This window comes from Heteronotia binoei, chromosome 13 (assembly GCF_032191835.1).
Source record: "Heteronotia binoei isolate CCM8104 ecotype False Entrance Well chromosome 13, APGP_CSIRO_Hbin_v1, whole genome shotgun sequence".
Taxonomy (NCBI): Eukaryota; Metazoa; Chordata; class Lepidosauria; order Squamata; family Gekkonidae; genus Heteronotia; species Heteronotia binoei.
The window spans coordinates 65,046,188-65,072,743 of NC_083235.1; the positions used below are offsets into that span (position 1 = coordinate 65,046,188).

The following is a 26,556-nucleotide window of genomic DNA, read 5'->3' on the forward strand; positions in this document are numbered from 1 at the left end:
CAATCACAGGGAGGTTGGAGGCGGCCTAATAAAAAAACAGCCGGCTGTCACCCTGTTAGTATCGTGTCTGGGTGCTGCGCTTAGATGGCCCTGACTCTCCATCCACATGGCTGCTCCTTAGGCAGAGATGCCAGAGGACCAAAACCCTTCTTTTCCCCAGCTCCACCCACGACAGGGCTTGCAGCACTCTGCGGCCAGCAAAAGTTGGAGACACTGACAGCAGCACCATCAAGTCCCCACAAACAGGACAAGAAAGGGGGGAAAGAAATTTTCAGCCTTCTCTCCTTAGAGAGCAACCAGAACTCACGGAATAGCAAACTCTGGAGGCTGGATAAGCGTTCAAGGGGGCAGGAAAGAGGCCCGCAGAAGACACCAGAGTGGCCCCAGGAAGAATCATAACTGGATTCCTCAGTATGGAGGATTCAGCTGCACTTACTGTTTATTTAACTATTCCTAATTAGCGGGAAACACCTATAATAACATCTTTAAAACAGCAGTAACCTCTAAAAGCAAATTAGAAAATGGCAAGCCTATTAAAATATCGTAGGTGGGAAACATACAATCAAATCAAGCAAGCCAACAGATAGTAACCACAAGGGGCGGGGGGTGGGGGGAGAGGAAGAGCAGACAAGCCACCCTGAGCAAGTCTCTTGTGAGGTGGCATATACGTTTCCCAAACAAAACAAGAACTAAATCAGTCAGATGGATGCAATTCTGCAGGGTCAGTGCTGGATACCCAAAAGGGAAGCACAAAGGACTGTGCAGGTGGATGCCAGGTCACAGATTGCCCCCTGCTTGCCAAGGCCAACAGAACCAAATCCTCCTCCTCCTGTTAGGCAAAAAGGCTCCAAGCGTGGCCAAGCTCTCCAACCCTACAGCCTGCCCACTCACGGCTCCGTAGTGGCATCCAGCCATAAGACAAGCTTTGCCAGTGCCAGCTCTAACGTCACAAAGCTATCGTTTTCCCAGTCACTTCAACGCTGTGGCGATCTAGCCACCTTCAACTGACTGCAGTACGCAGGGCTGCCCTGCAGTTCTGCTGGAAACAGTAAACAGAAGCTTATGCATTTTGCCCTTGGAGGTAACACATATGGCCTAGAACCCCAGTGGAAAGAGATTTCAGAAACATGCCTGCCAAATCAAATATGTAAGTTGATGCCCTGACCTGGATGGCCCAGACAATCTCATCACATACTGGGAGCTATGCAGGGTTGGCCCTGTCCAGATGGGAGACTACCAAGGCCATCCAGGGTCACTATATGGAGGCCGGCAATGGCAACCCATTGCTGTTTGTCTCTTGCCTTGAAAATGCCATCAAGGGTCACAGGTTGACTGCAGCTTGGTGGCATGTTACAAGGGCATGAGCAGGTTCCACATTAGTGCCTGAGTCTTTCCACATATCCAAAGAACAATGGAAAGATCTGGCTTCCCGAGATGCAGATCTCTCACTTAAAAGAAAGGAAGTTAGCAGTTCTCAGTACTTTGCAAACAAAGTGTAGGGCGGTTCTCCTTGGAGGCTGAAAAACCAAAGGGTGCCATGCCTGGGATCACGATTGTCAAAAAGAAGAGTTTCTGCACCCTCCACAACTATTGGTCTCCCCCCCCCCCCCCGCCCCAGAATTCTTGCCCAGCCTATCTCACCCCAATGAACAACTGCTTTTGCTGCCTCTTTTTGGTTCCTACCACTTACTTCTGGCAAATTAAAGAGAATGCTAAGAAACTGCAAATATTTTATTCAGAACAAATAAAGCAACATGCAGAACTTCTTCTGAGTCACTGGAATGAAGCTTTCTACAAAAAAGAATTTGAATCTCTTTGAGCGAGGAGCCGCATTTTATTTTTAGGCACAAAAGAAATCAGAAGCTGGTGAAACTGAAGCACAGAGAGACAAATGGACATATCACAGGACACTCAAACTGGTATCAGATGGAAGAGCCTATGGCTTGTAAACCACAACTCTCACCTATTTTATCTCACAAGGAGTTATATACCTCTACAATCCACACTCTTCCTGTTGTCATCTAATAGGGAGACAGACTAAATCCAGAGCCTGGGTCAATTTACGCACCCAGTTGCATGTGCAACTGAAGAATGACAGCTGAGCAAAATATCTGCTACTGTCACAAGTGGTTGCTCCTAGGGAGGGTGTGCCAAGAACCCAGTGCTGAAACATACATGTTCCAAAATGGCAGCTGTTAGAACAGTATGTCTCCTAGGAAGAGGGCAAGGAAAAATCAACCACTGTTACCACTGCTATAAGCAGAGCCTTGCTAAATGAGATTTTGCATTTTTCACCCTGAACACAAGGGAATAAGGGAGAGCAAACTGGAATGAGTGCCATCTCAAAAAAACCAACAGAAGCATTGGGAAAAGTCCAGAAAAGGGCAACTAGAATGATTAAAGGGTTGGAACATTTTCCCTATGAAGAAAGGTTAAAGTGTTCGGGGCTCTTTATCTTGGAGAAACGTTGACTGAGGGGTGACATGAAGAGGTTTACAAGATCATGCATGGGATAGAGAAGGTAGAGAAAGAAGTACTTTTCTCCCTTTCTCACAGTACAAGAACTCATGAGCACTCAATGAAATTGCTGAGCAGTTGGGTTAGAATGGATAAAAGGAAGTACTTCTTCACCCAAAGGGTGATTAACACGTGAAATTCACTGCCACAGGAGATGGCGGTGGCTACAAGCATAGACAGCTTCAAGAGGGGACTGGATAAACATATGGAGCAGAGGTCTATCAGTGGCTATTAGCCACAGGGTATAAATGGAATTCTCTGTCTGGGACAGTGATGCTCAGTAATTTTGGTGCTTGCGGGGGGGCGCAACAGTGGGAGGGCTTCTGATGTCCTGGCCCCATTGGTGGACCTCCTGATGGCACCTGATTTTTTGGCCACTGCGTGATAGAGTGTTGGACTAGACGGACCATTGGCCTGATCCAACATGGCTTCTCTATAGCAGGCCAAGTCTACTTCAAGACAGGCGGCTTGCTTGTATCAGAATACACAAGTCAATCAGGGTAAGATAATAATTTCCGTGGTCTAGGTGCTAGTAACGGTGGGTCAGTTTTGACTTGCCTACTGACTCCTGGTTTAAGCCCTGTGGGGAATGCCAGAAATTTTCTTCAGGTTTTCTCTTTTTAAAGCATTTGCCAATTTTCTCTGCAGAATTCTTCCAGGAGCCGTAAGCAGTCAAGCAAGTTAGGATTTGGCAAGACTCACTTGGTGGAGATTGAGTGCCTTTAATCCTATATTCCCATTTCACAGCCTGCTGGAAATCCAAGAGAAAACAAAATTCCACAGCTAACAAATTCTGTCATTAGTTTTACATCAAAGTCACTCTGTGTAACTGCCTAATTCTGTATAACGTAGCATGGCCACATTCTTTAGCTTTCCTTGTTGAAGAATATCAAATGTTGGCACAGATCTTACCAGAGAACTTGGTCAAGGCAGTTGCTCTAAACAAGCTCTGTTGGCAAACTAGATAAAACAAGTACACACTTCATAGCAATGAAGAGGTTCTCAGGAGAGGTTTCACATCTAACATTATTATTATTTATTAAATTGATGAATCGCCTCATCCCAGCCAACGCCAGACTCTAGGCGATGTATAACACAAGGTACACATAAAATCAATAACACCAGTAATTTAAAACAGTAGCCACCCAATGAACATACTTTATAGTGTGCTGTAATTCTGCTTTCCAAGCATTGGGAGCAGTTCCCCCCTTAAGTAGAGGCAGGGGAGGGGGTTGCCAGCCTGGCTGCCGTCGCTGTCCTCAAACAAAAGCCTGGTGGAACATCGCAGGCCCTGCGGAATTGTAGAAGATCCCGCAGGGCTCTGGGGTCTTCCAGCAGAGGGTTCCACCAGGACTGAAAAAGGGCAGCTGGACCTCTTTAGGGCCGGGGATCACCAGTAGATTTCGACCAGTAGAGCGTAGTGCTCTTCCAGGGACATTGTGGGGGAGGCGGTCCCGTAGATATGTCAGTCCCAGACTGCTCAAGGCCCTAAAGGTCATAACCAAAACCTTGACTCTCACATGTGCATTTGCTAGTCTTGGGCCCAAGGAATTTAACATTCTAGGGATTGATCAATAACTTCCTCTGCCACTGAACCCTAAATGCAATTGTAAGAACATAAGAGAAGCCCTGTTGGATCAGGCCAATGGCACATCCAGTCCAACACTCTGTGTCACATAAGAACAAAAGAGAAGCCCTGTTGGATCAGGCCAATGGCCCATCCAGTCCAACACTCTGTGTCACATAAGAACATAAGAGAAGCCATGTTGGATCAGGCCAGTGGCCCCTCCAGTCCAACACTCTGTGTCACATAAGAACATAAGAGAAGCCATGTTGGATCAGGCCAATGGCCCATCCAGTCCAACACTCTGTGTCACATAAGAACATAAGAGAAGCCATGTTGGATCAGGCCAATGGCCCCTCCAGTCCAACACTCTGAGTCACATAAGAACATAAGAGAAGCCCTGTTGGATCAGGCCAATGGCCCCTCCAGTCCAACACTCTGAGTCACATAAGAACATAAGAGAAGCCCTGTTGGATCAGGCCAATGGCCCCTCCAGTCCAACACTCTGTCACACAGTGGCAAAATATATATATATATATATATACACACACACACACACACACACACACATACATATACAAACACACATACACACTGTGGCTAATAGCCACTGATGGACCTCTGCTCCATATTTTTATCTAAACCCCTCTTGAAGGTGGCTATGCTTGTGGCCGCCGCCACCTCCTGTGGCAGTGAATTCCACATGTTAATCACCCTTTGGGTGAAGAAGTACTTCCTTTTATCCGTTTTAACCTGTCTGTTCAGCAATTTCATCGAATGCCCACGAGTTCTTGTATTGTGAGAAAGGGAGAAAAGTACTTCTTTCTCTACTTTCTCCGTCCCATGCATTATCTTGTAAACCTCTATCATGTCACCCCGCAGTCGACGTTTCTCCAAGCTAAAGAGTCCCAAGCGTTTCAACCTTTCTTCATAGGGAAAGTGTTCCAGCCCTTTAATCATTCTAGTTGCCCTTTTCTGGACTTTCTCCAATGCTATAATATCCTTTTTGAGGTGCAGCGACCAGAACTGCACACAATACTCCAAATGAGACCGCACCATCGATTTATGCAGGGGCATTATGATACTGGCTGATTTGTTTTCAGTTCCCTTCCTAATAATTCCCAGCATGGCGTTGGCCTTTTTTATTGCAAACGCACACTGTCTTGACATTTTCAGTGAGTTATCTACCACGACCCCAAGATCTCTCTCTTGGTCAGTCTCTGCCAGTTCACACCCCATCAACTTGTATTTGTAGCTGGGATTCTTGGCCCCAATGTGCATTACTTTGCACTTGGCCACATTGAACCGCATCTGCCACGTTGACGCCCACTCACCCAGCCTCAACAGATCCCTTTGGAGTTCCTCACAATCCACAATTGTCTTGCTGTAGTCTTTTTATCAGTCCAATAGAGGACTTCCTTGCATGGCTAGCTATGGCTACAAGCCCTTTATCTCAATCCCTGGGTTCTTTTCCCTGTTTGCAGTTCTGTTTTACTCCTTCACACACACACACAGAGCTCTTTGGGAAATGATCCTTGAGCAAAACTCCACATCTTGATCTCTGGCTCTTTCCTGTAATGAATCCTCTTGGATTGCCTGGCAATGACTCTACACCACCTGCCCCTCAGCATAAATCATCAGATCTGGAATAGATAGGATGGCCTTGCTTTTTGATGGGTCATCTCCTGGGCCTCTCCTTTAGCTGAGCCTGACTTTGTGAGGATAATCTATCCATCATTCCTCAGTGCACTGCATCCTGGGAAGGAAACATCATGGCTGAAATATCAGAAGAAGCAGACAATGAAGAAGGTATTCATTGGTGATTCTTACCCTGTTTGGAGCATAGGTCGTGTAAACACAGTGCAGCAGCTCTCTAGTGTCTTCTCTGGATGGATCACCACAAATAACGACCTGTCCAGAGGGAAAACAACAGAATAGGGATGTGCTTTGAATCTTCCTTGGAATCTTCCTCTCCTTCCTTGGAGGTTTTTAAACAGAGGCTAGATGGCCATCTAACATCAATGCTGATCCTGCAAATTTAGGGGAAGGTATCTGTGAAGTTCCTACACTGTGCAGGGGGTTGGACTAGATGACCCTGGGGGGGTGCTTCCAACTCTATGATTCCCAAAAGAGCAAAATGTACTCAGAAAATTCTCAACTGAGATACATCAGCAAAATGCAACCATCCTGGACTCCCAAGCACAGCAAAAATTCATTTCACATTCTTTCCACGTCCACTAAAAAAGGACTCTCAATATAAGAAGAAGAAGATATTGGATTTATATCCCGCCCTCCACTCCGAAGAGTCTCAGAGGGGCTCACAATCTCCTTTACCTTCCTCCCCCACAACAGACACCCTGTGAGTGGGGCTGGAGAGGGCTCTCCCAGCAGCTGCCCTTTCAAGAACAACCTCTGCCAGAGCTATGGCTGACCCAAGGCAGGTGCAAGTGGAGGAGTGGGGAATCAAACCCGGTTCTCCCAGATAAGAGTCTGCACACTTAACCACTACACCAAACTGGCTCTCCAGAGGCTTAAGGGCCCTGCAACACTTCTGGAATGAACTTTTCAACTGATGGAACTAAATACATGAGGGATCCCATGCATTCCTGTTAGGAAAAGCCAGACCTAAGGCCAAGGACACTGCTTCTTCCTGCCCACCCCCTTCTCCTTTACGTTACACTCTCTGTAGTATGGAAATCATTACGCTACCCTTATGCAAACGCAAATTATAGGCAAACTCCTCCTACCAGTCTTACAGTTGATCTGTATTACTAGGTCAGGACCAGATTTTCAGATCTGGACAGGACTTTTTTTTTTTCTGGAAACAGAGGTGCCAGAACTCCCAAGAGGGAAATAAATGAAGGAGAAACAGATGGGTGCCCCTCGTGAACTTTTAAACATTTTTTTGAGGATTTTGTTTCCACAAAGAGGTTCTGGAACTCCGTTATCCTGTATCCCCCCAGAAAAAAAAGCCCTGGATCTGGAGTAATCTGGGCCTTGGTGGGCAGTCCAAGTCAGGGTCTTTTATTGCTCAAGGAACTATAGGATGAACATATGAAGCTGCCTTATACTGAATCAGACCTTTGGTCCATCAAAGTCAGTACTGTCTTCTCAGACTGGCAGTGGCTCTCCAGGGTCTCAAGCTGAGGTTTTTCACACCTATTTGCCTGGACCCTTTTTTGGAGATGCCAGGGATTGAACCTGGGACCTTCTGCTTCCCAAGCAGATGCTCTACCACTGAGCCACTGTCCCTCCCCTAGGATGGTTCAACAGTTATGCTGGAGGTCTGGGCCACGTCACTGACTAGGGCCAGGGTGGCAGCAATCAAAAGAAAGAAATCACACACGCACTCACACACACAGACATAACCACATATTAAGGGACAAAAAAATTAGCAGTAACCAATAAAGCCAAAACAATTCTCAAATACACACCTAATGTACCCCACTGGCAACGGATTAGGCACAACATATATTCTGAAGAATTAAAGGAACATCTTGCAGCCAGATGCAAATACGTTTTTCTATCCTCCCATCTTTTTGCCTCTCTTTCGTGCTGCTGCCAAGCTGTGGGCTGCCACTTGGCATTAAGGCAGGGGGAGTACTGAGGGCAGTGAACAGGCTCCCTAATTAGACCTTGGAGCTGAAAGCAGAGGGTGAAGGGCTCTTGGCAATCCCATTTGCTGCTAGGCAGGCAGGAACTCCCGTGGTTCTCCACAGACTCTGCCTGGAACAAGGTACAGAACCTTGGCAGCCAATGCTAGGGAAAGCCAAATCTTCACAGGCTGCAGAAGGCGGCAGATGAACCTCAGCTCTGAAAACTGCTTTGGGGAGCGACAGGAGACTGCAGTGCCCTTAACAGATTGCCCTTAATGAAATTTCAGGTTGTTAAGAAGCAGACTCCAGTGCCCCAAAATCTAGTCAAGACCAGGTGGTGTCCCAAGGCAGAAGGTTTGTCCCAGGAGGCTCATCCATGACTGCCTGTACCAGGGCTACCCTCACACAAAGCAGAGATAAAAAAAGCAAAATGCTTCAAGAAATGAATCAAAAGGAGGGGATTATGGGAGCATAAAGCTTCCAAGGGGCCTGCAGATCGCCCGTGTTGAGCCCTTGCCACAAGGAGCTGTACACAGTCCTAGCAAATCAGACACCAGAAGCTGCCTTATACCAACCAAATACTTTAACCTTTAAATGTCAATAATGTCTACACTAGCTGGCAACAACTCAACAGGGTCTCAAGTAGAGGAGTGTACTACCTGATCCTTTTAACTAGAGATGCGGAGGACTGAACCGGAGTTGTGCCTCAGCCGCGGTGCACCTAATTTGCATGCAGACGGTCCCAGGCTCAATCCCCAGCAATTAAAAGGCAGCGTGAAAGTCCTCTACCATTGAGCCACTGCCAGTTTAGAACAGATAATACTGCATCCTGTGTTCATGTGACCTTCTGCATGCAAAGCGGATGATCTACCACTGAGCCATGGCTCCTTCCCGCAATTTGAAGGAATAGCAAAGGCAGCCTGAGAGAAACAAAGAACTAGAGGAACCCACCAACGTGTACTTTGCTAGCGATGCTGATAAGATGGCAAAAGGATTTTTAAGAAAGTAAACCTCTGCTGATCATCTGGGGATGCTAGATGCTAACCGTATAGGAATGCTGGTCTCCAGTGGAGGGCTCCAGTGCCTTCAACCACCCAGAATACCTGTTTGAGAGTCAGATGAGAGGCTGCAGTGGCTCGGGCCATCTCCGGGAGGACCACGGGGATCTTCAGAAGCCTCTCTGAGAAGGCAGCCAAGATCTGCCCAGCTTTTTTCACCCACTCCTTGTGGCCTGTGTAGCTGGCTGCCCGGAGCAAATTGGTGACAGCAACAGAGTTGGGGCTGGGCTCTGCACCATCTTGGTCTAAAGGAGGGGGAAAAAACAAAAGTCCAGCAGCTACCCAAGAAGCATTGCTTCATCGCAGCCAATCCCCATGAACTCAAGCATTAAGCACCCTCTGCCTGCAGCCAATCGCTTTCTAGCTAAAGACTCTGAAACATTCCAACTGGATTTAGATCCAGACAGTGTATTTTAAAAGCCCAGAGCACTATGACAACATTTTATCTGATTTAATTAAAAAAATGACAAATGAACAAGTGCTCATGGAACTTGGGTTTCAAAAGGTAACCTCTCCCATACTCCTCTACTCTCAGCCATCTGCCCCTCAGATGGCCTTGCCTCTGTGACATCAGAGCAGCTCAGCCAACATCTGATCTCAGCATATACACTTATGGTTGAACAACACTGACAGCGTGTAGTCTGTGAACATGATAATGTCATGTAGAAGCGAGGCCATCTCACAAATCTGCAAGTAAAGGCTGAACAATGAGGCACACGTGCACCCAAAAACTGACACACTCATACTCAGCCAAAAGAGATGCTTGTCTGATTCGTTCCTCTATGCCTAGCTCTCGTAACATGCTCAAAACCCCAGTGTTTTGTCTCTTTCAAGGCTGGAAAGTGGAGCAGGAGTTGGGCCTGTGGATTCAGCAAACACCCCCCTGAGAAGAGTGTCAAGATATAGCCATGTAGCGATACCAAGTGCGGAAAGGCACTGGGAAAGGACAGGTTGCCGTTTCCACACTGGCACCAGTCTTGCCCATACTCCACACACATGCATTTTGTCAAAGTGAAGCATGAGCTTGTGCCAAAACCACCAGGGTCCTGACAGACAAAGCAACACCCATCATCAGTCAATGGCAATCTCAAAAAGTGAAAAAATGAGTGCAAATTCTTCCTCTCTTCACATTTTGTATGGATCCACACAACAACTTTCTCCAACTAGAATTTGACTTCTCTTGTGTATGGCTCAGCACATATTCAGATCCCAGTTGCCAAAGGCCAAAGGAGCAAACTTCAAGAAGTCTACTCAGCAGTAAACCCCATATCATTCATATGGTTTATTCCAATAGAAGTGTTTTTAGGGCTGCTGCACAAGGCTGTCAAACCAAGGCCTGCCCTTAATCTGGACAAAGGTACAGAGATCTTCCACACAACAAACTGACCTTTGTGGTGGGAAGACTCAAGGGACAATGGACCTTTCATGAATCCATTTTGATGAATCCATTTTGTTCTAGATTCCTTTCCTTTGTGAAATCAAGGGGGAAATCCTATTCATGGCATTTTTTTCTAGCAGTCCTTTGTAGATTTACAAAGTATGCGATTGCAAAAAAATTCAGAGAATGAGATGAAATCAAAGAATTGCCTCTTGCAAATGTTGAAAGGAAAGAGTGTGCACTTGGACCCAGTTCTGGAGATTTCTACTGGAGAGAAGACTGATACAGATTCCACCCTCCCTCCCTTCCTGAATTTTCCCCATTCTATATCCAAATCAGCAGGTCTGCCTTTCTACTCCTCACTATAAGGCTGATAATCTCTGCACGGATTGTTGTGGACACTGACATTCTAAAATAAAAGTAAAGATGAATTCAGAAATTAAATGCTATTGCATTGGTGTGTATCCAATGAGCGACAGACTTCATAGAGCATAACCTTCCCACCTTTGCCTCATGTTGCAGCCCACTGAACTGACCCAAATTATGTTCGTGCTGGTCAATGGACCATCAGGAAGAGCATAGTGGGGTAAGTAGGGGTCTGTAATGGGCTGGATCCTGCAATCCATCAGTCAAAGACACTGGCAGCTGAAGGTCTGCAGGTCTTCATGGCATTTCTCTCAGCAGCCATTTCCAGTCCTGGAACACTTTTTTTCCTGCCATAGTAGCCTTGTGGATTTGTATGCCAATAAAGGTACTGAACATAATAGCCCTGTGGATTGGAAGGCTGCAATGAGGAGGGCCAAATCACTCATTCCTCTTTATTCCTTAAGTGGAGCTCTGACAGAAGAAGGGAGTGATTTCACCCCTTCCCCTTCTCCCTGCTATTTCCCCACCCACATGGCGATTACTCCATGTGAGTTCTGGTTGGACACATGGGAGTATGTTCAGTGGGCACAAATTCCCTGACTGTAAATATAGTGGTTACAGAACCAAGGTATTTCACTACTGCAGAACTAGACATGTGAATCCCTGCTTACAAGCCCTGCATACTTAGAAAATCATTTCCTGTTGGTTCCCCATTCTATAATCATTGTTTGGTGTAGAATTTTTTTTTTGCAGGCCCTGATTAGCTGTACCACTACATCACCACAGGAGTTGTTGCTTTCTTTACACAGGATGGTGCCTTCAGTTATAAGATCGTTGACAGACACTTACCATCCTTTATGCGGAGGAGCAAGGAAGGATCTCCAGCCTCAGTAGAGAAGTAAGCAAAGCCCTTGGGATCCCAGAAAAGTTCATCTTGCTTGTGCTGGAGCTGCACGGCCCACTCCAGCCACCTGGGGTCCAAGGAGGCCTCATAAAGGTCAAATAATGCTTGGATAACAAAGACATAGTCCTCCAGAAACCCATGGATGGGGACAGAACTGCAGAGGAGCACAGCAACACGATCAAAATCACAGAGAAAGAAGACCACAGTTAATGGTTTTGGATGCCAATCAATATGATTTACACTGCAGACAGATAGGATCAGCTCCTGCACTATCTTCCCTGGCACTGAACTGGAGGGGAGGAAGGGGAGATAGTATTGGCAAAATAATTATTTGGTATTTTTGTCCACTGAGAGAATGGGGTGAGAATAGGATACCGGAGCAAGGACATGTTTGCATTTGCAGTGTATTGCCACTTCAGACAAGAAACTACCCAGGAGTTTGATGTTAAATTAACACTGGGCTTTGCAGCGGTATTTTACTGCTGTTTCCCTTGGGAGGCCCAGAAAAGCCAACATGGGCACTCCTAGAAAAACAGCGTAAGGCTTTTGGCCTTCCAGGGTGGAATGGCTGGAGAACAAATCCATTTCAAAGGACAAATCCTCAATTTATTCCCTGAGTCAAAGCAAACATATGGTTGGGAGACAATATATTCTTCCCTGCATGGAGGGGCAGGGGCTACAGAAAAAAACAGCAGTGTTTCATGCCCTACTTAAGTTGCCACCCACACGTGACAGAGGTGACGTGCCGTACTCATGGAGTTAAATTGGGGAAAGGCTGTTGCTGCTGCTTGGAAAGATAAATGTAAATCAAGTTTTAAAATGAAACATTCGTCCCCATTTTCATTTGTGTTCTCTCCCCAACTTTTCATTGTCCTCCTCTCCATGCGCTGGGCCTTAAGCGAGGGGAGAGGGCAGAGCTCCGGTCTGCATTCAGTACCCAAAGCAAACTAGTCTGTTGACCCAAGCTCAATTTGTTTCGATTGAGAGAAGAACTGTCTTTGGGAAGAACAAGGAGCAAGCCGTGAAGAGGGTAAGTCTGGAAGTTTCCGCTAGCTGGACATCACCTGATGGGCAGAGGGGGCCATTGCAAGTCAAGCGTCTGCTGCAAGCCCTGGTGAGATACAGCAATCTTGGCAACACAGGAAGGACTTGTGCTACTGCCATGCCTGCCCAATTGTCAGCTTTGTGTGCCCCTTTCTTGTAGCAGCCCAGACTGCACTGTACATGCACACGCAGTGGCTGGTTCAGGAGATACCCTCCTTCTGCCTTAACATTCTCTGCTGGATGGAACATATGAACATATGAAGCTGCCTTCTACTGAATCAGACCTTTGGTCCATCAAAGTCAGTATTGTCTTCTCAGACTGGCAGCGGCTCTCCAGGGTCTCAAGCTGAGGATTTTCACACCTACTTGCATGGACCCTTTTTAGTTGGAGATGCCGGGGATTGAACCTGGGACCTTCTGCTTACCAAGTAGATGCTCTACCACTGAGCCACCGTCCCTCCCCCTGATCTCCACCCTACAATTGCTTCCATTGAGTAGAATGTGGTACTCTTTGGTGACAAGTACGGGCTAGGATGGCCCAGTTCAAACACTTGGCCATGAAACTCACTGAACGACCTTAAGGAAGCCTCAGTCGTTCAGCTTTAGCCTGCCAGCTATAATATGGGGGGATAATGATTCTGGCCCACTCAGCAAGGCCAGAATCGTTATGTACACCAAGGAGTGTTATGGGAACGCAGCCGGAATAGGGCAAATATTATGTTTATTATTGAGGTGGATAGCCATGTTAGTCTGAAGTAACAGAACACAGTTTGAGCCTGCAAAAAGCCTACCCTCCAAAGCTGCTAATTGTTCCAGGGGAACTGATCTCTGTGGTCAGAAGATCAGGTGTAATTCTGGGAGAACTTTAAGACAAACAAAGTTTAATTTTAGGTATAAGCTTTTGTGTGCAGGCACACTTCTTCAGATTCATTTAAACAGGTCATGCCAACCATTACATATGCCGGGGGGGGGGGGTAGTTGCCAAAAGGGGCTAACTGGAGTCAAGATGCAGAAGTAGTAAGTGATAGGTAGAGCTAAGATTGGATTGAAGAAGTCGGTATAACGTGCAAATAGCAGCAAATTAGCTTACAGATAATAAAAGAGTTGACAAACAGATGCGAGAACTGAGTGACTCGGCATGTGTTGTGAGATAAGAACCAGATATCTCTGTTAAGCCCTGGGGGTTTTGTAGTCCTGAGTGTTGTAATATCTTGTAATTCAGCAATCTCCTATTCTGGTCTGTTTCTGAAATTTCTTTGCAATAAAATAGCTACTTGAAGGTCCCCCCCATCAAGCATCCTGTGTTTTCTCCATTCTCCAACTGCCTCCTCCCACAAACGTCAGCTAGACGAGTGGCATCACAGAGGGACAGCCGCCATCACTCACCTCCGCTCCACTGAGTTGTCTTTGCCCTGGTAGCAGCTCCTGAGAAGTTTCCCAGAGCTGGCATTAAACATGTGGCTTTGCAAAAAGTTAGCTGCAGAGGCAGCCCGGTCAACGTACTCCTTCTTGCCCAAGATGGCTCCGCTATGAGCAAAGCCAGAAATCATCAGCCCTGGAAGGGGAAAAAAGGGCAGAAAGTCACATTCTAAGAATGGCACTGGCCAGCGCTCAGTCTGACACCCGTTAAGTTTTCTGCGAGAAACTCATTTTTCCTGACATTTCAGCACAGTCAGAAAAGAGGTCAGAAGCCAGTCACAGCTTCCAACAGAGCTGGAACGATGCCCAGCCAATTCTCATTAAAATGGCTGCTTACAGAGGTGGCTTTCACTACGGGCTAAATGAAAGATGAATGCAGACCACCATTTACCAAGTGCTAACTTACCCCAAAGAAATTCTGGCTTGGGAAATAATCCTGAACATTTGGGGGTGGGACCTGGGGAAGGAGCGCAGTGGGGATGTGATTCCATAGAGCCTACCCTCCAAAGCTGCTAATTGTTCCAGGGGAACTGATCTCTGTGGACCGAAGATCAGCTTTAATTCTGGGAGAACTCTAGGCCTCATCTGGAGGGTGGCAACCTTACCACAATGTGCATTTGATAAGACTGTTATCTAGGCCACAGTACTCTGATGTGAGCAGAATTCTGTCATACTTTCATTCCTGATCAGAGACCAGGGCTGTGGTCACACACACTAAATAATGCGCTTTCCAACTGGATTTTGCCAGTTCACACAGTAAAATCCAGTTGGAAAGTACATTGGAAGTGGATTGAGAGTGCATTATTTAGTGTGTGTGATTACAGCCCAGGCTAAGCAGAAGGAGAGTTCTAAAATTTCCCTCTTCACTTGGCAGAACAATGCAGAACAAATGGGTACATGTGTAGAAGCTACCCCTTAGGAATTGTCAACACTTAGCCATAACAAAATAGACTTTATAGCTTTAATCATTACTTCTTCCACTACTTTTTAAAAGATGAGTATACTCTTGCGAGCCAAACTCATTTCTGAAAGAAAGCCCCATGCATTCTGGAATGATTTGCTGAACATAGGCATTCTCTCAGGAGACGGGCATGTATCAACAGTTTCTCCCATTATATTTTCATGTAACTTCTTCCTATAAGGGACAGTAGTGCCCTCATGTGTTTAAATAATGTGAAAAACCGCAGTAACAGAAGGGTATCAGTTAAGGAAGACACTCCCAAGGTTTCGATAAGGAAAACAAGAGAAACATTCTGCTGCCCCCTGCCGGTAAACGGGAGAATATTTTCAGAAAATAGATATCTTTTGAGCTTAGGAAAAGTCAAGATGCGAGGGGATCAACCATTAGCCTATTTTGGTCACATCAAAGGTTGTGCCTCCAGAATTAAAAAATGACTTCCCACTGCTTATCCTATACAGCACTTAACTCAGGACAGAGAGAGAAAACATGGATTTGATTAGATGCTACTGCCTGCAAGCTAGTTATTGCTTCTCCCATTATGGGGGAACCTACTAGAATACTATCTCCCACAGAGCTACAGGTTATACTTTCATATGGGTAGACATACAGGTACATCCAGTCTCACTGAACTGAGCTGAGTGCAAAAAGACCCACAGAGAATGCTTACCGTTCCAGGATGCAAGCATCTTGGTGTCCAGATGAGGCCGGGGTCGTTGCCCACGGGCAGTATAGAGCTTCTCCCTGCTCTGAGCGAGCAATGCTTTCAGCTGTTCCAATTGCAGTCCAAACCTGGCAGCTGTAAGTTCCAGGGAATACTGAACGATGAGAACATTTTTTCCTTTCAGTTCATTGTGAGGGTCCTAAAACAAAAACCCAACATCAGAGAACAAGATTGGAACGGATACTCCCTCCCTAGGAGCCTCCTGCAGGGACTCTAGAGGCACGGAATCTAGATGGAGATCCACAACCAGTTTCAGTTTTATTTCAATTTATATCCCGCCCTTCCCGCCAAGGCGGCTCAGGGCGGCTTACAACATATAAAATCTAACATAAAGTTTGGCTTTAAAAATGCGTCAATTTACAACCATTTAAAACAGTAAAATAATAAAACATCTAGAACAGCGATCTGCTGAGATGCTACACTGCAACCTTCCATGACATTTCCAATGCCAGTTAGTTATAAGCCAGCCGGAAGAGGGCTGTCTTACAGGCCCTGAGAAACTGCCCAAGGTCCCGCAGGGCCCGCACCTCTTCCGGCAGCAGGTTCCACCAGCAAGGCGCTGTTACCAAAAAGAGCCTGGTGGATTTCAGACGGGCCTCCTTTGGCCCAGGGATTACAAGCAGGTTTTGAGAACCCAATCTCAGCACTCTCTGGGGAACATGTGGGGAGAGACGGTCCCTAAGGTAGGCAGGTCCTAGGCCATATAGGGCTTTAAAGGTAATAACCAGCACCTTGTACCGGACTCGGTATATTATTGGCAGCCAGTGCAGGTCCCAAAGCCCCAGCTGAATGTGCTCCCATCTTGGGAGCCCTAATAACAGCCGGGCAGCGGCAATCTGCACTAACAGATGGCAACCAGGGCACACCCCAACCTAAGATGGGTTGCGTGAGAAACCAGCTGTTCTAAAATATCCATCACAGTATTGCTGTGAGCTTAGCACCAGAGAACTCTCCTGTCATGGCCCTCTTGTTCCCTCTGAAACCCCGTCACATGTGAAGTCTACATCAGCCTTATCGAACCATTTTCTCTTGGGGCTGGGACAAAAATTCAGTCAGTTCTGAAGTCCAGCCTCAACTAGTTTTCCGTGGCAGACCTTTTCTTGCATTAACCAGGGGCTGCTGGTTCCTCAGCAGGAAACTCTCAACTGTCAAAGAACCTCTCTTCTTTGAAAAACCTTTCTTTTTACTACAACAAATGCACAGATGCGACTCACAGTATCCAGGAATCTTCCTTGAAAGGACTTAGGGATACTGCATTGTCTCAGCACTCAAAATGGTTCTTAGGGAAAATGAGATTCTTCCTCTGGTAACTGAGTATTCTGAGAGTATAATAAGAGTTGGATTCTTTCTGGCATACAGCGTTTCCGTTTCTTGTAATAAACCTAACCTCAGCAGTTATGTAATGCTTTCAGGATTCAAAGTCCTTCATGAAAATTAAGCCCTGTGAGGTAGGCCAGATTGCAGATGGCAACGGAGAGAAAGAACACCTTGTCTCTCTATGGCTATGTGACAAAGGTGAGATCTGAATCAATGCCCTCCAGTCACAGGGCTGGTTTTCTTGTTCTCCATTCTCACTCTTTCTTCTCAATTTTTTTTTTCCATTCTGACAGATCTCGCTGAGTTTACATTCAAAAAGTAGAAAGGATGTTGAAACAATGAAAATTGCTCTCTCTCACACAGTCTCTTTTCTATAGGCCAAGGTATCATTAAGCTTGGCAGGATATTATTTTTGCCAGAAGGACATGAATGATCTTGTCTTTCAAAACATTCCTGCGTGTTTCAGGACATGGAGGAGAATATCACACGGTTGATCATTCACACATTTACGGTACTTCCTAACGGATACGTCACTGTCAGGGGCAAACTAGGATAAGGGTTACTTAACAGAATTTTTTTTGCGGGGAGGGGGGTGGAGTACTAAGGACACAGTGACATGAAACAAGCAAGCAGACTGGGAAGGATTCGGGAAAAACTGGGGCAGAGAAGCCAAAGGATCCAGCTGCAGATCTGCTGTACAGCCAAGGAGCTTGAAGTATCAGCTGTCTGCTGGTTTGCCGCCGGTCACATCTTGCTTTCATGTATCAAAGCTGTCAGAAAACAGGAGCCAAAGAAACCAAGGATGTTCCAGAGGCTTCATGCGAGCTGAAATGCAATGGAAGGGTGAGGCTGAAGAGGACCAGTTCATGAATATATGAAGCTGCCTTATACTGAATCAGACCCTGGGTCCATCAAAGTCAGTATTGTCTGCTCAGACTGGCAGCGGCTCTCCAGGGTCTCAAGCTGAGGTTTTTCACACCTCTTTGCCTGGACCCTTTTTTTGGGAGATGCCAGGGATTGAACCTGGGACCTTCTGCTTCCCAAGCAGATGTTCTACCACTGAGCCACCGTCCCTCCCCTGACCAGCAGTGGCTCTCCAGGGTCTCAAGCTGAGGTTTTTCACACCTTTTTGCCTGGACCCTTTTTTGGAGATGCCAGGGATTGAACCTGGGACCTTCTGCTTCCCAAGCAGATGCTCTACCACTGAGCCACCATCCCTCCCCATGAACATATGAAGCTGCCTTATACTGAATCAGACCCTGGGTCCATCAAAGTCAGTATTGTCTTCTCAGACTGGCAGCGGCTCTCCAGGGTCTCAAGCTGAGGTTTTTCATACCTATTTGCCTGGACCCTTTTTTGAAGATGCCGGGGATTGAACCTGGGACCTTCTGCTTCCCAAGCAGATGCTCTACCACTGAGCCACCGTCCCTCCCCACCAGTCAGGACAGTTCCTGACAGTCATTGCTGAGATTAGTCATTGGAAACATTAGCGTTACCTATGAAATACACGGTAACAGTATAGGATGAAGACACAGCATCTGAGAGCTGAAAAGGGGGAAATGATTGGAACTGGACAAAACAACCATATTTTCTCACGGAAAACCTCTGCTATCCCATGCACAAAAGATAAACTAGTTTTATTTCAGACCACAACGAAAGGGACATTGGTCTGAAAACAGCTCACAGATGGGTGCTTTATAGCAGTTAAGTGTTTCTCAGCGACGGGACTATTAATTCCAGTGCCTGGAACCAGTCTGCAAGGAATGTCATTGACACCTGAGACACAACTCCCACATTCAGGTTACACTTCTTCCATTTCACCTTCATTGGATTCACATTGCCATCCTCCTTAACCCCATAGTGATGCATAAAGACATCTGCTGTGGTCTTTCCCTCTGGAATTCCTTCAATTGGATCTGGTAGAAGCCTCCGGATTTCCTCAGCTGTCCACACGCAGAAGGCCCCTTCTTTCTTCTCTTTCGATTGGGCTGTGGGGTAGGAATCAGCATCTTCTGCACTGTAGAACCCCCCTGACTAAAAACAAAAGCAACAGTGTCTGCGTGCACTTTACATAAAAATACCCCTGTCCGTTCCCCAAGCACAGAAGGCATGCTGACAAAGAAGCAAGAGTCTAGCGAAGGAAGTCCCCAAGTCACGCAGTGTGAAATCTGGCCTCGTCGTTCACAAGCCAAATTCCTGATTTTTGGAACTGCAGCTGTAATTTTAAAAAACTCCTCATCTAGATATCACAGTTGCTGAGGAAAGCTTGAAAATGTTTGCTGCCATCTACTAAACGTGCAGCAAGCCAAGGAGCAGTGAATAAGGATCCCAGGAGGCAGGAAAGAAGTTCTGTTCTGCATACAATTAACAAATTCTCTGCTCTTTCATACAGCCTGAGAATTGGAAAGGGCTAAAAGGCATCTAATCCAGCCCCCTCCAAGAAAGAACCATTTTACCCACATCAGTTGACAGAATCAAACCTCTGTATATCACAACACACTGCAAAGGCTGCCCAGAAAACAAGAGGCATCTTGAGTTTTGCTATCTTCCAGAAGAGCCACGAAAGCAGGACCTCCCTGACTGGATAACACCCATTTTTAAAGCTTTTTTTTTTTTTTTAAGGCTTAGAACTTCTGTTTTTGTTGAAAAGCAAATAATAAATACATTAATAATGTATTAAATAACTCACTCCAGATGACTGTGTGAGTTTTTTCTGCAGCACGCTAACATGGCTGCCTCCTCTGGAATCCATGTTAGGGCAGGAGGTCTGCAAACACTCACCGTTTTCGCACACAGCTTACCTCGCAGTCACAATCCTGTTCCCTCCGCAGCGTCTGTCGGATTTCCCACCATCTGCGCCGGAGTTACAGGAAGTGCCGCAGCTTTTGCGTAGCAAACGTAAACTGGGTTTTAGCGGTTTACGTTTGCTACGCAAAAGCCGCGGCACTTCTGTAACTTCGGCGCAGATGGTGGGAAATCCAACCAGAAGCTGCGGAGGGAACAGGATTGTGACTGCGAGGTGAGCTGTGTGCGAAAACGGTCTGTGACTCTAGAGCCAAATATGGCTCAGCACAGAACCAAATCTGTCTAGCTAAAGAGGAAAATCAAATGTTTGGGTACATGGTGGCAGGGGGAGGTGATAGAATCACCAGTGTGTGAAGGGAATGACAGGCAAAGATTTTTATGGAACTGACAAACTTCTTCGGGATGCTGTACAGAAAGGGAAATGACAAAGGTGAACAGTCGTCTATAATCCAAGTAACAAATAATAGAGGGTGTCCTGTGTTGGCTTAAAAGTGTAGAAAGAGACTCTTTCTCACCAAAACACTGGAGTCCTCAGAGACAATACAGGTCTGAGCTGGCTGTAGTTGCATCAGTTCCCCACGTATGCTGGAGACTCAAAGGAAAACCTGCCATCTGATCGCAAGCTCCCAATGAGGTTACTTACCTTGTCACTCAGATCCCGGGAGACGTAAAGCAGAATATCTGTGGCAACATCTGCAAAGAATTCTTCGCCAGAGATCTGTTTTAAGGCACAAAATAAATTTGATTGCAATTCTAATGCGATTGCATATGAAGAGAGAAGGAATTATACTTGGAGGTCACTATTTAAAAGGGGGATGCATGGGGGGGGGACGTCGTTAAATCCCCAGGGAGCATAAAGTCTGCACCAGGATCTCCAAAGAACACACTGCAACGAGCGATACAAACATTTCCGACATATGGCAGCACACTACTTGACTGCTCAAAAAACTGGGTAGTAGAAATGTTGATTGCTGGACGGGATCACAGCCTGGTCCACTTAGCCTCCAGTGTACCGCTCGACCTAATGAATATATGATAGCATATAGCACAAGGTATTCTGGCCCTGATCTTGATTCTGCAATGACGTGTTGGATAAAATCATTTCCTAATTCGGACACAAAAGCAATAGAAATAACTACAGATGAGGTTGCAATCAGCTCGCCTTTCCGCTTCTCCGTAATGACTACCCCACCTCTCACTGACCCTGTATAGCTCCTGCCCCCAACTGCCCTCATTGATCTTTTCCCCCACCCAGCCTGCGCCAAATATTGTTTTTGCAGTAACCAAAACTTGGGACTAAACCGATTTCTCTGATCTGCACGGTTTGTTCTCATGAAATTTAGATTTGCTGTTCGAGGAAAAACTCTTTGAGCACAGAGCAGGATTTGCACCCACATGCGTACTTATCTAAAGACCGTTAACAAGCTGTGCCCATCGTGGTGCCAACTGAGGGAACCGGGATCATCACAGGAAAGGGAAGAGGACACCAGAGGCAGCAGGTGGCTTGGGTTCTCGGCTTCCGTATGTAATACTCAGAGCCGAACTGCATTGGGCAGCTAGGTAATGGGCAATTAAAATCAGTGTGGAGGAGGACACGAGCTTACCTTTAAAGCTCTCCCCTCCTGCTATGGCCAGAAGCATCTCCTGCTGATAATCCAGTGTGCTATCAGTGTCATTTTTGCTAACTGGATTCTATCCATACTCCAGTCTTTCTTTAAAATATTTTTACTCCACACTTTTGACAAAGGTACCATTTACAACTCATCATTTAAAGAAAGGGATGGGCATACTTCATCCCTAAGGATCTACCCCGCCTGCCAGAGCTCCAATGCCAACTGGCCTGGGCCACTTATAAAATGGCTCCCAAGAAGGAAGACACAGTTCCCCATTGCCCACAGGAGCCACAGAGTCAAAGCACATGTTATGCCCCCCCCCCTTAATCGTTTTAAAATGCTCAAATCAATGAGAATACTCAAACTTTTTAACACTAGTTTTTTTTTTTTAACTGGTGTTCTGCTACTCTAACATAACTTCTATTCCTGTTTAGGACTTCTTAGAATGACTCTAGCTGGTCTGGGATCACACAGCAAACATGACATCACATGCTACATTTGTTTATTTTATTTATTATTATTATTTCATTCGATTTATATCCCGCCATACCCCACCGAGGCGGGTTCAGGGCGGCTCACAACATAAAAATTCTAACAATAATTTTTTTATTTTTTTTTAACTTTAAACATTTTATTAAGGCATAAAAGTAGCTTACAATCCATAGCGCAAGAAGTTTACCGTCAAGATTAACAGAAATAACATCGTAAGCTTAATAGACAGAATACAGAGCAAAAACAACCTTTAAAAACAAAATACAAACTGAAGGTAATAGTAATTATAATTATAATAACACAGTATTTGAAAATAAAATAAGATCGGGGAAAGGAAAAAGGAAGATATAATACACTTTAAATAACTTGAAATTAACTTGTTAAGAGAATTTTATAGCAAAAGGAAATCCTTATACATTTTATTTTTAGAATAAGAGTTAGCATAAAATGGATCGGTGTCAAGCTTTTTTAGAATGGGAAGCCAAGTTGCCAAATATTTAGCGTAGGCTTGGTATGGGTCTTTGTGGTCTATGGCTGCCTGAATTTTATCCATTACAATGTGTTCCCAGACTTTAAGTAGCCAGTTGTCAAGTAACAATAAAATTAAGAATTAAAATACATTAATAATTTACACAATAAAATAGACGCAATTCATCAGCGTGCTGTCCCACAGTCGTCCTTAAAATATTCAGATGCCGGTTAGTTGTATGCCAACCGGAAGAGGACTGTCTTACAGGCCCTGCGGAACTGCCCAAGGTTCCGCAGGGCTCTCACCTCTTCCGGCGGCTGGTTCCACCAGCAAGGGGCTGTGATCGAAAAAGCCCTGTCCCTAGTTGACTTCAGATGGGCCTCCTTTGGCCCAGGGATTGTAAGGGGATTTTGAGAACCCGATTTAGAGGCTAGTTACATTTAGTGCAGTGTTCTGCTGCTCATGCTGGCCAACCTGATGTTTCCAAGAAGCCCAGCAGCAGCCATTAGGCCTCTCCCTGTAACCAGTTTTTACAGGCCTGCTGCCTTTGAATATAGACGTTCTCTTTAACCACCGTAGCCAATAGCCAGTAAATATGTGTTCAGTCTCTTTTTAAATTAATCTAGGGTACCTTCCCTCATGAGTATCTTCTAGCAGTACATTTCAGAAATAAACCACTCGACAGAGAGGACAGAGCTGAGGGTGGTGGTGGAGAGGCCTAACGTGCTCTTCCCAGGGTCCCCTTGGAGTCTAAAAAATCTTCTGGATATGCCACTGACGTGATGAGAAAGCAGAGCAGCATCATTTAACTCTGCATCAGGCTTCTCTCTGATAGTATTCTCCCCCACCCCCAATGTGAAATGTTTTCAGGCCCACTTGCTGAACAACAGTGGGAGGTGGCTGGATATTCTTATGGAATTGGGAAACTTTGTCTAGAGTGGGACAACAGGGGGCAGATGGTACAAGCTGCTCACACCCAACATTTCCCAGAACAAACAGCTGTGGCTGACATCGCAGGCAAATGCATTCTGCCTCAAAGCACACATACTGAGGAAGGGACATAACACTCCTTGCTCCATTGAACCATTTCTTCTTTCTCTCTCCTCTCTGAACAACCCTGCGCACTCAACAGTGCACAAAATGACAGGCCTACATGTCCCTCTCAGCTTTCCTTACACCCCCAAAGTACCACATTACTGCCAAGAATAATTTTTAGATGAAAGAAGATGCGCGCGCACACACACATGCACCTTGTTGCTGTTTCCTGGTATTGTCACAGGAACAAGAAGTCAATATACCTTTCCATTTCTTCTCCTTTACACTGGATTAATCTGGGAACTGGGTCCAAGAATCTTAGGTTCTGTATACATTTGTGTCTTCTCCATCCTCACCTCAAACTCCATCCTCACCTTAAAGGTGCATGTTAACTTGCATGCTGCCTTAATGATGAGTAGGAAAAAGTAAGGTTGAAGATCATTCAAATACCTCTCCCAACTGGCTGTCAGTTGTGAAGCCTGCCTCAAGTTCTAGGTTCACTGAATCTCAATGCAGGATTCAAGTAATGGACGACATAATCCCCCCCTCCTCCAAATGATTCATCCTTGTTTTGTTCTTCTGGCCTGGAAGAGCTGTTGTGGTGACTGGTTACAAGTGTAGTGTTCCAACATCACCCCCATACATGCCTGACTGGGATCATGGGATAAACAACTTGAATGTCGAAAGCTTAGAATGAGAGAGCAGTCATAATACTGCTCAGAGAATTGCAATATTTCACTTTCCTTCCAACGAATGGGATAGAAACAAGCAAAGGCAGCTGCCCTGCAGAGAACAATATAAAATTCCACTGTTGAGAAAATGCACCTAATTCCTCCTCTCTCCCCAAGGTACATCTATATAATAGCCTGCTTTTGTTCCAGTCTTTGCTTGAGATGAGTACGGTTTGTATCACCACCATGCATCCAGCCCTGCATTTCCTGACAACGGCATTTCTAGTTATAAAAGCCAAGATGGTTTCTGTTGACGCTCTCTTCCCCTGCAGATGTTACCTTTGTTCCCTCTGTCATTCCTGAGGGGTCTGCAGACCTTCCAGGGACAAAATTTTGAAAGGTTTCAGCTGAAGCAGGAGAGAAATACAGTGAAGTCCTGCTCTGCAAAGTCCATATATGGTCAGATACACACTACTAGTTCTTTCCGGCCCTCTTCTAGAAAGCCCTGCTTATTGCTTAGGCAAGAAAATCTATGAAGGAGTACCTGAAATGCTTTGGCATAGGCTGCTGCCAGCTGTCCCTGATCATACAACATCTTTTCGAAGTGAGGGACGTGCCAACGCTGATCGGTGGAATAACGATGGAACCCCTACAAGAGAGGGAATGGAAACAGCTTTGTTATCATTTTTCCCTATTTGAGGCTGCGGTTAGATCTTCTTTTCCGTGGAACATTCTCTGAAAAACCCTGAGGACCTAACTACATGTAATGTTTGTTCCAGGAATGTCCCTGAATCCAGTGGAGATGCATGTTCTGAAGTTCTGTGATTCAGACAAGAGCTGTGGCATGCAGCAAGAGTCTTATGCCATTTTACCTGAAACTACCCTGATTTCCCCCCATGTGGCCACATAAGTACATGTGCAAACACGTGCAGGATTGTTTTAAGTTGGTAAAATGGCATGCAGAGAAATCTAATGTGTATTTGGCCCTCAGGATTTGAAGACAGAGCCACCAAACGCAGTAATTCCAAAATGGCCAGGGTCCCCGAGAGGGATGATGAGTACCCTACAGATGCTAAGTCTAATGGTGAAGTGAAGCTACTAATGTGAATGAGACACACTAAAGTCTTCAATGGTGTAATGCTTGTGCGCAAGAGAACTGCCGTAATGCCCACCAGCAAAGATGGGAACAGGATTACAGAAGCACAACAGATGCAGGATCCGATATACCACATGTTGATTTCTGTAGAGAAAGGAGAGGAGACTATATACAGTAAGTGTGGTGGTTGCCATTCTTTTTGGGAGATCCTAAAGCTACACTCAGGGTTGATTCTGATTTTATGAGCATCGAATCCACCTGCAGAAAACTCCTGTTGAAAAGTACTCTTGTGAAGTGAGGAGCAACTCCGGGATGAAACCACTTTTGGTGCCAATTCAAGAAAATGAGTGTAGACAACTTAAGATAATGCAAAGCAAGACAGAAGCAATGGCAGTATGCAATGTAGATGAACATTTTAAATGCGCACCGAGAGAGGATCTTCTGTCAAGTGTAGAAACAGCCTAAGAAAAACAACAGTGCTTTCCTATACACCTTTATAATCTTTTAAGACAGACTGCTGTTAACTCTATTAAGGACTGTACCATTAGTAAACTTTCCCTCCTTCTACCCATCTTATTGGGCTGCCAGAATGCAGTCTTGTTAGAGAACTTGGCCCTAGTAAGCATAGGCTATATGAACATGTATCTGGGGCTGGCATCTGAGTCCTTTTCAGGACTGCCCCAGGATCTTTGGAAAAAGTTGTCCTGACCCACATGATAGATGAAATTATCTTATATTGAACCAGCTGGTCCAATAAACAACTGGAGAGTCTTCTCTTCAGGTATATAACCCTGGCTGTTCTTTTTAAACAACTTTTTTAAAATTCTTCTATGATGATTAGGGTTTGTAGAATCTTTCGGGCTCAAGTACCGTGTTCTACTGGAGAAAGTTTTCCTTCCAGACGTTTCGTTCTCAGCTGCGGAGAACATCCTCAGTGGCGTTGCAGCCGGAGCAGGCGCTCTGACCTTCTTGGCTGCTGTGCAGCCTGCTCCGGCTGCAACACCTGCTCCGGCTGCAACGCCACTGAGGATGTTCTCCGCAGCCGAGAACGAAACGTCTGGAAGGAAAACTTTCTCCAGTAGAACACGGCACTTGAGCCCGAAAGATTCTACAAACCCTAATGATGTTACCAGCCGTGAAAACCTGAAATCTCTTCTATGATGCTTGTTATCTATTTATTGAGCTTCCTCAAAGGAGATGACAAAGAGGTAGATTTGAAAGCTAAAACTGGGTTGAGTGGGAAGCGAAGCAAAAGCTATTAGGTCATGAAATGTTTGTGAATCTTGAACTATCCTAACGTTCTCCTTCTTACCTTGGCAACATGATCATGAATCCCACCATATGCCATCATCTTAAGTGTGTGAAGTGCCATCTGCAGTGCCCGTGCCCCTTCAGAAGTTGACCGGTGAAGAGCCCAGTAAGAGAACAGGAAATTCAAGTTGACTGAAATGCAAGAAAGCAAAGAATCTGGATCAGCTGCTTATGCCATGCTACTCTCTCCTGGGATTGCTGGACTAGAAGATCCTGAAC

The 26,556-nt window shown here is 45.7% G+C and overlaps 1 protein-coding gene across 1 annotated transcript in view; it reads right to left on the minus strand.

Annotated features, from left to right (window-relative positions):
- SPATA20 (spermatogenesis associated 20) overlaps positions 1–26,556 on the minus strand; it is a 57,331-nt gene that overhangs the window by 11,129 nt on the left and 19,646 nt on the right. The window contains exons 7-15 of the mRNA XM_060252135.1: positions 26,339–26,469; positions 24,475–24,579; positions 20,294–20,368; positions 18,667–18,879; positions 15,475–15,667; positions 13,814–13,982; positions 11,329–11,537; positions 8,781–8,980; positions 5,912–5,992 (exon numbers count right to left, since the gene is read on the minus strand). Coding sequence (XP_060108118.1) covers positions 5,912–5,992; positions 8,781–8,980; positions 11,329–11,537; positions 13,814–13,982; positions 15,475–15,667; positions 18,667–18,879; positions 20,294–20,368; positions 24,475–24,579; positions 26,339–26,469 — 1,376 coding nt within the window. The remainder of the gene's footprint in view (positions 1–5,911; positions 5,993–8,780; positions 8,981–11,328; positions 11,538–13,813; positions 13,983–15,474; positions 15,668–18,666; positions 18,880–20,293; positions 20,369–24,474; positions 24,580–26,338; positions 26,470–26,556) is intronic.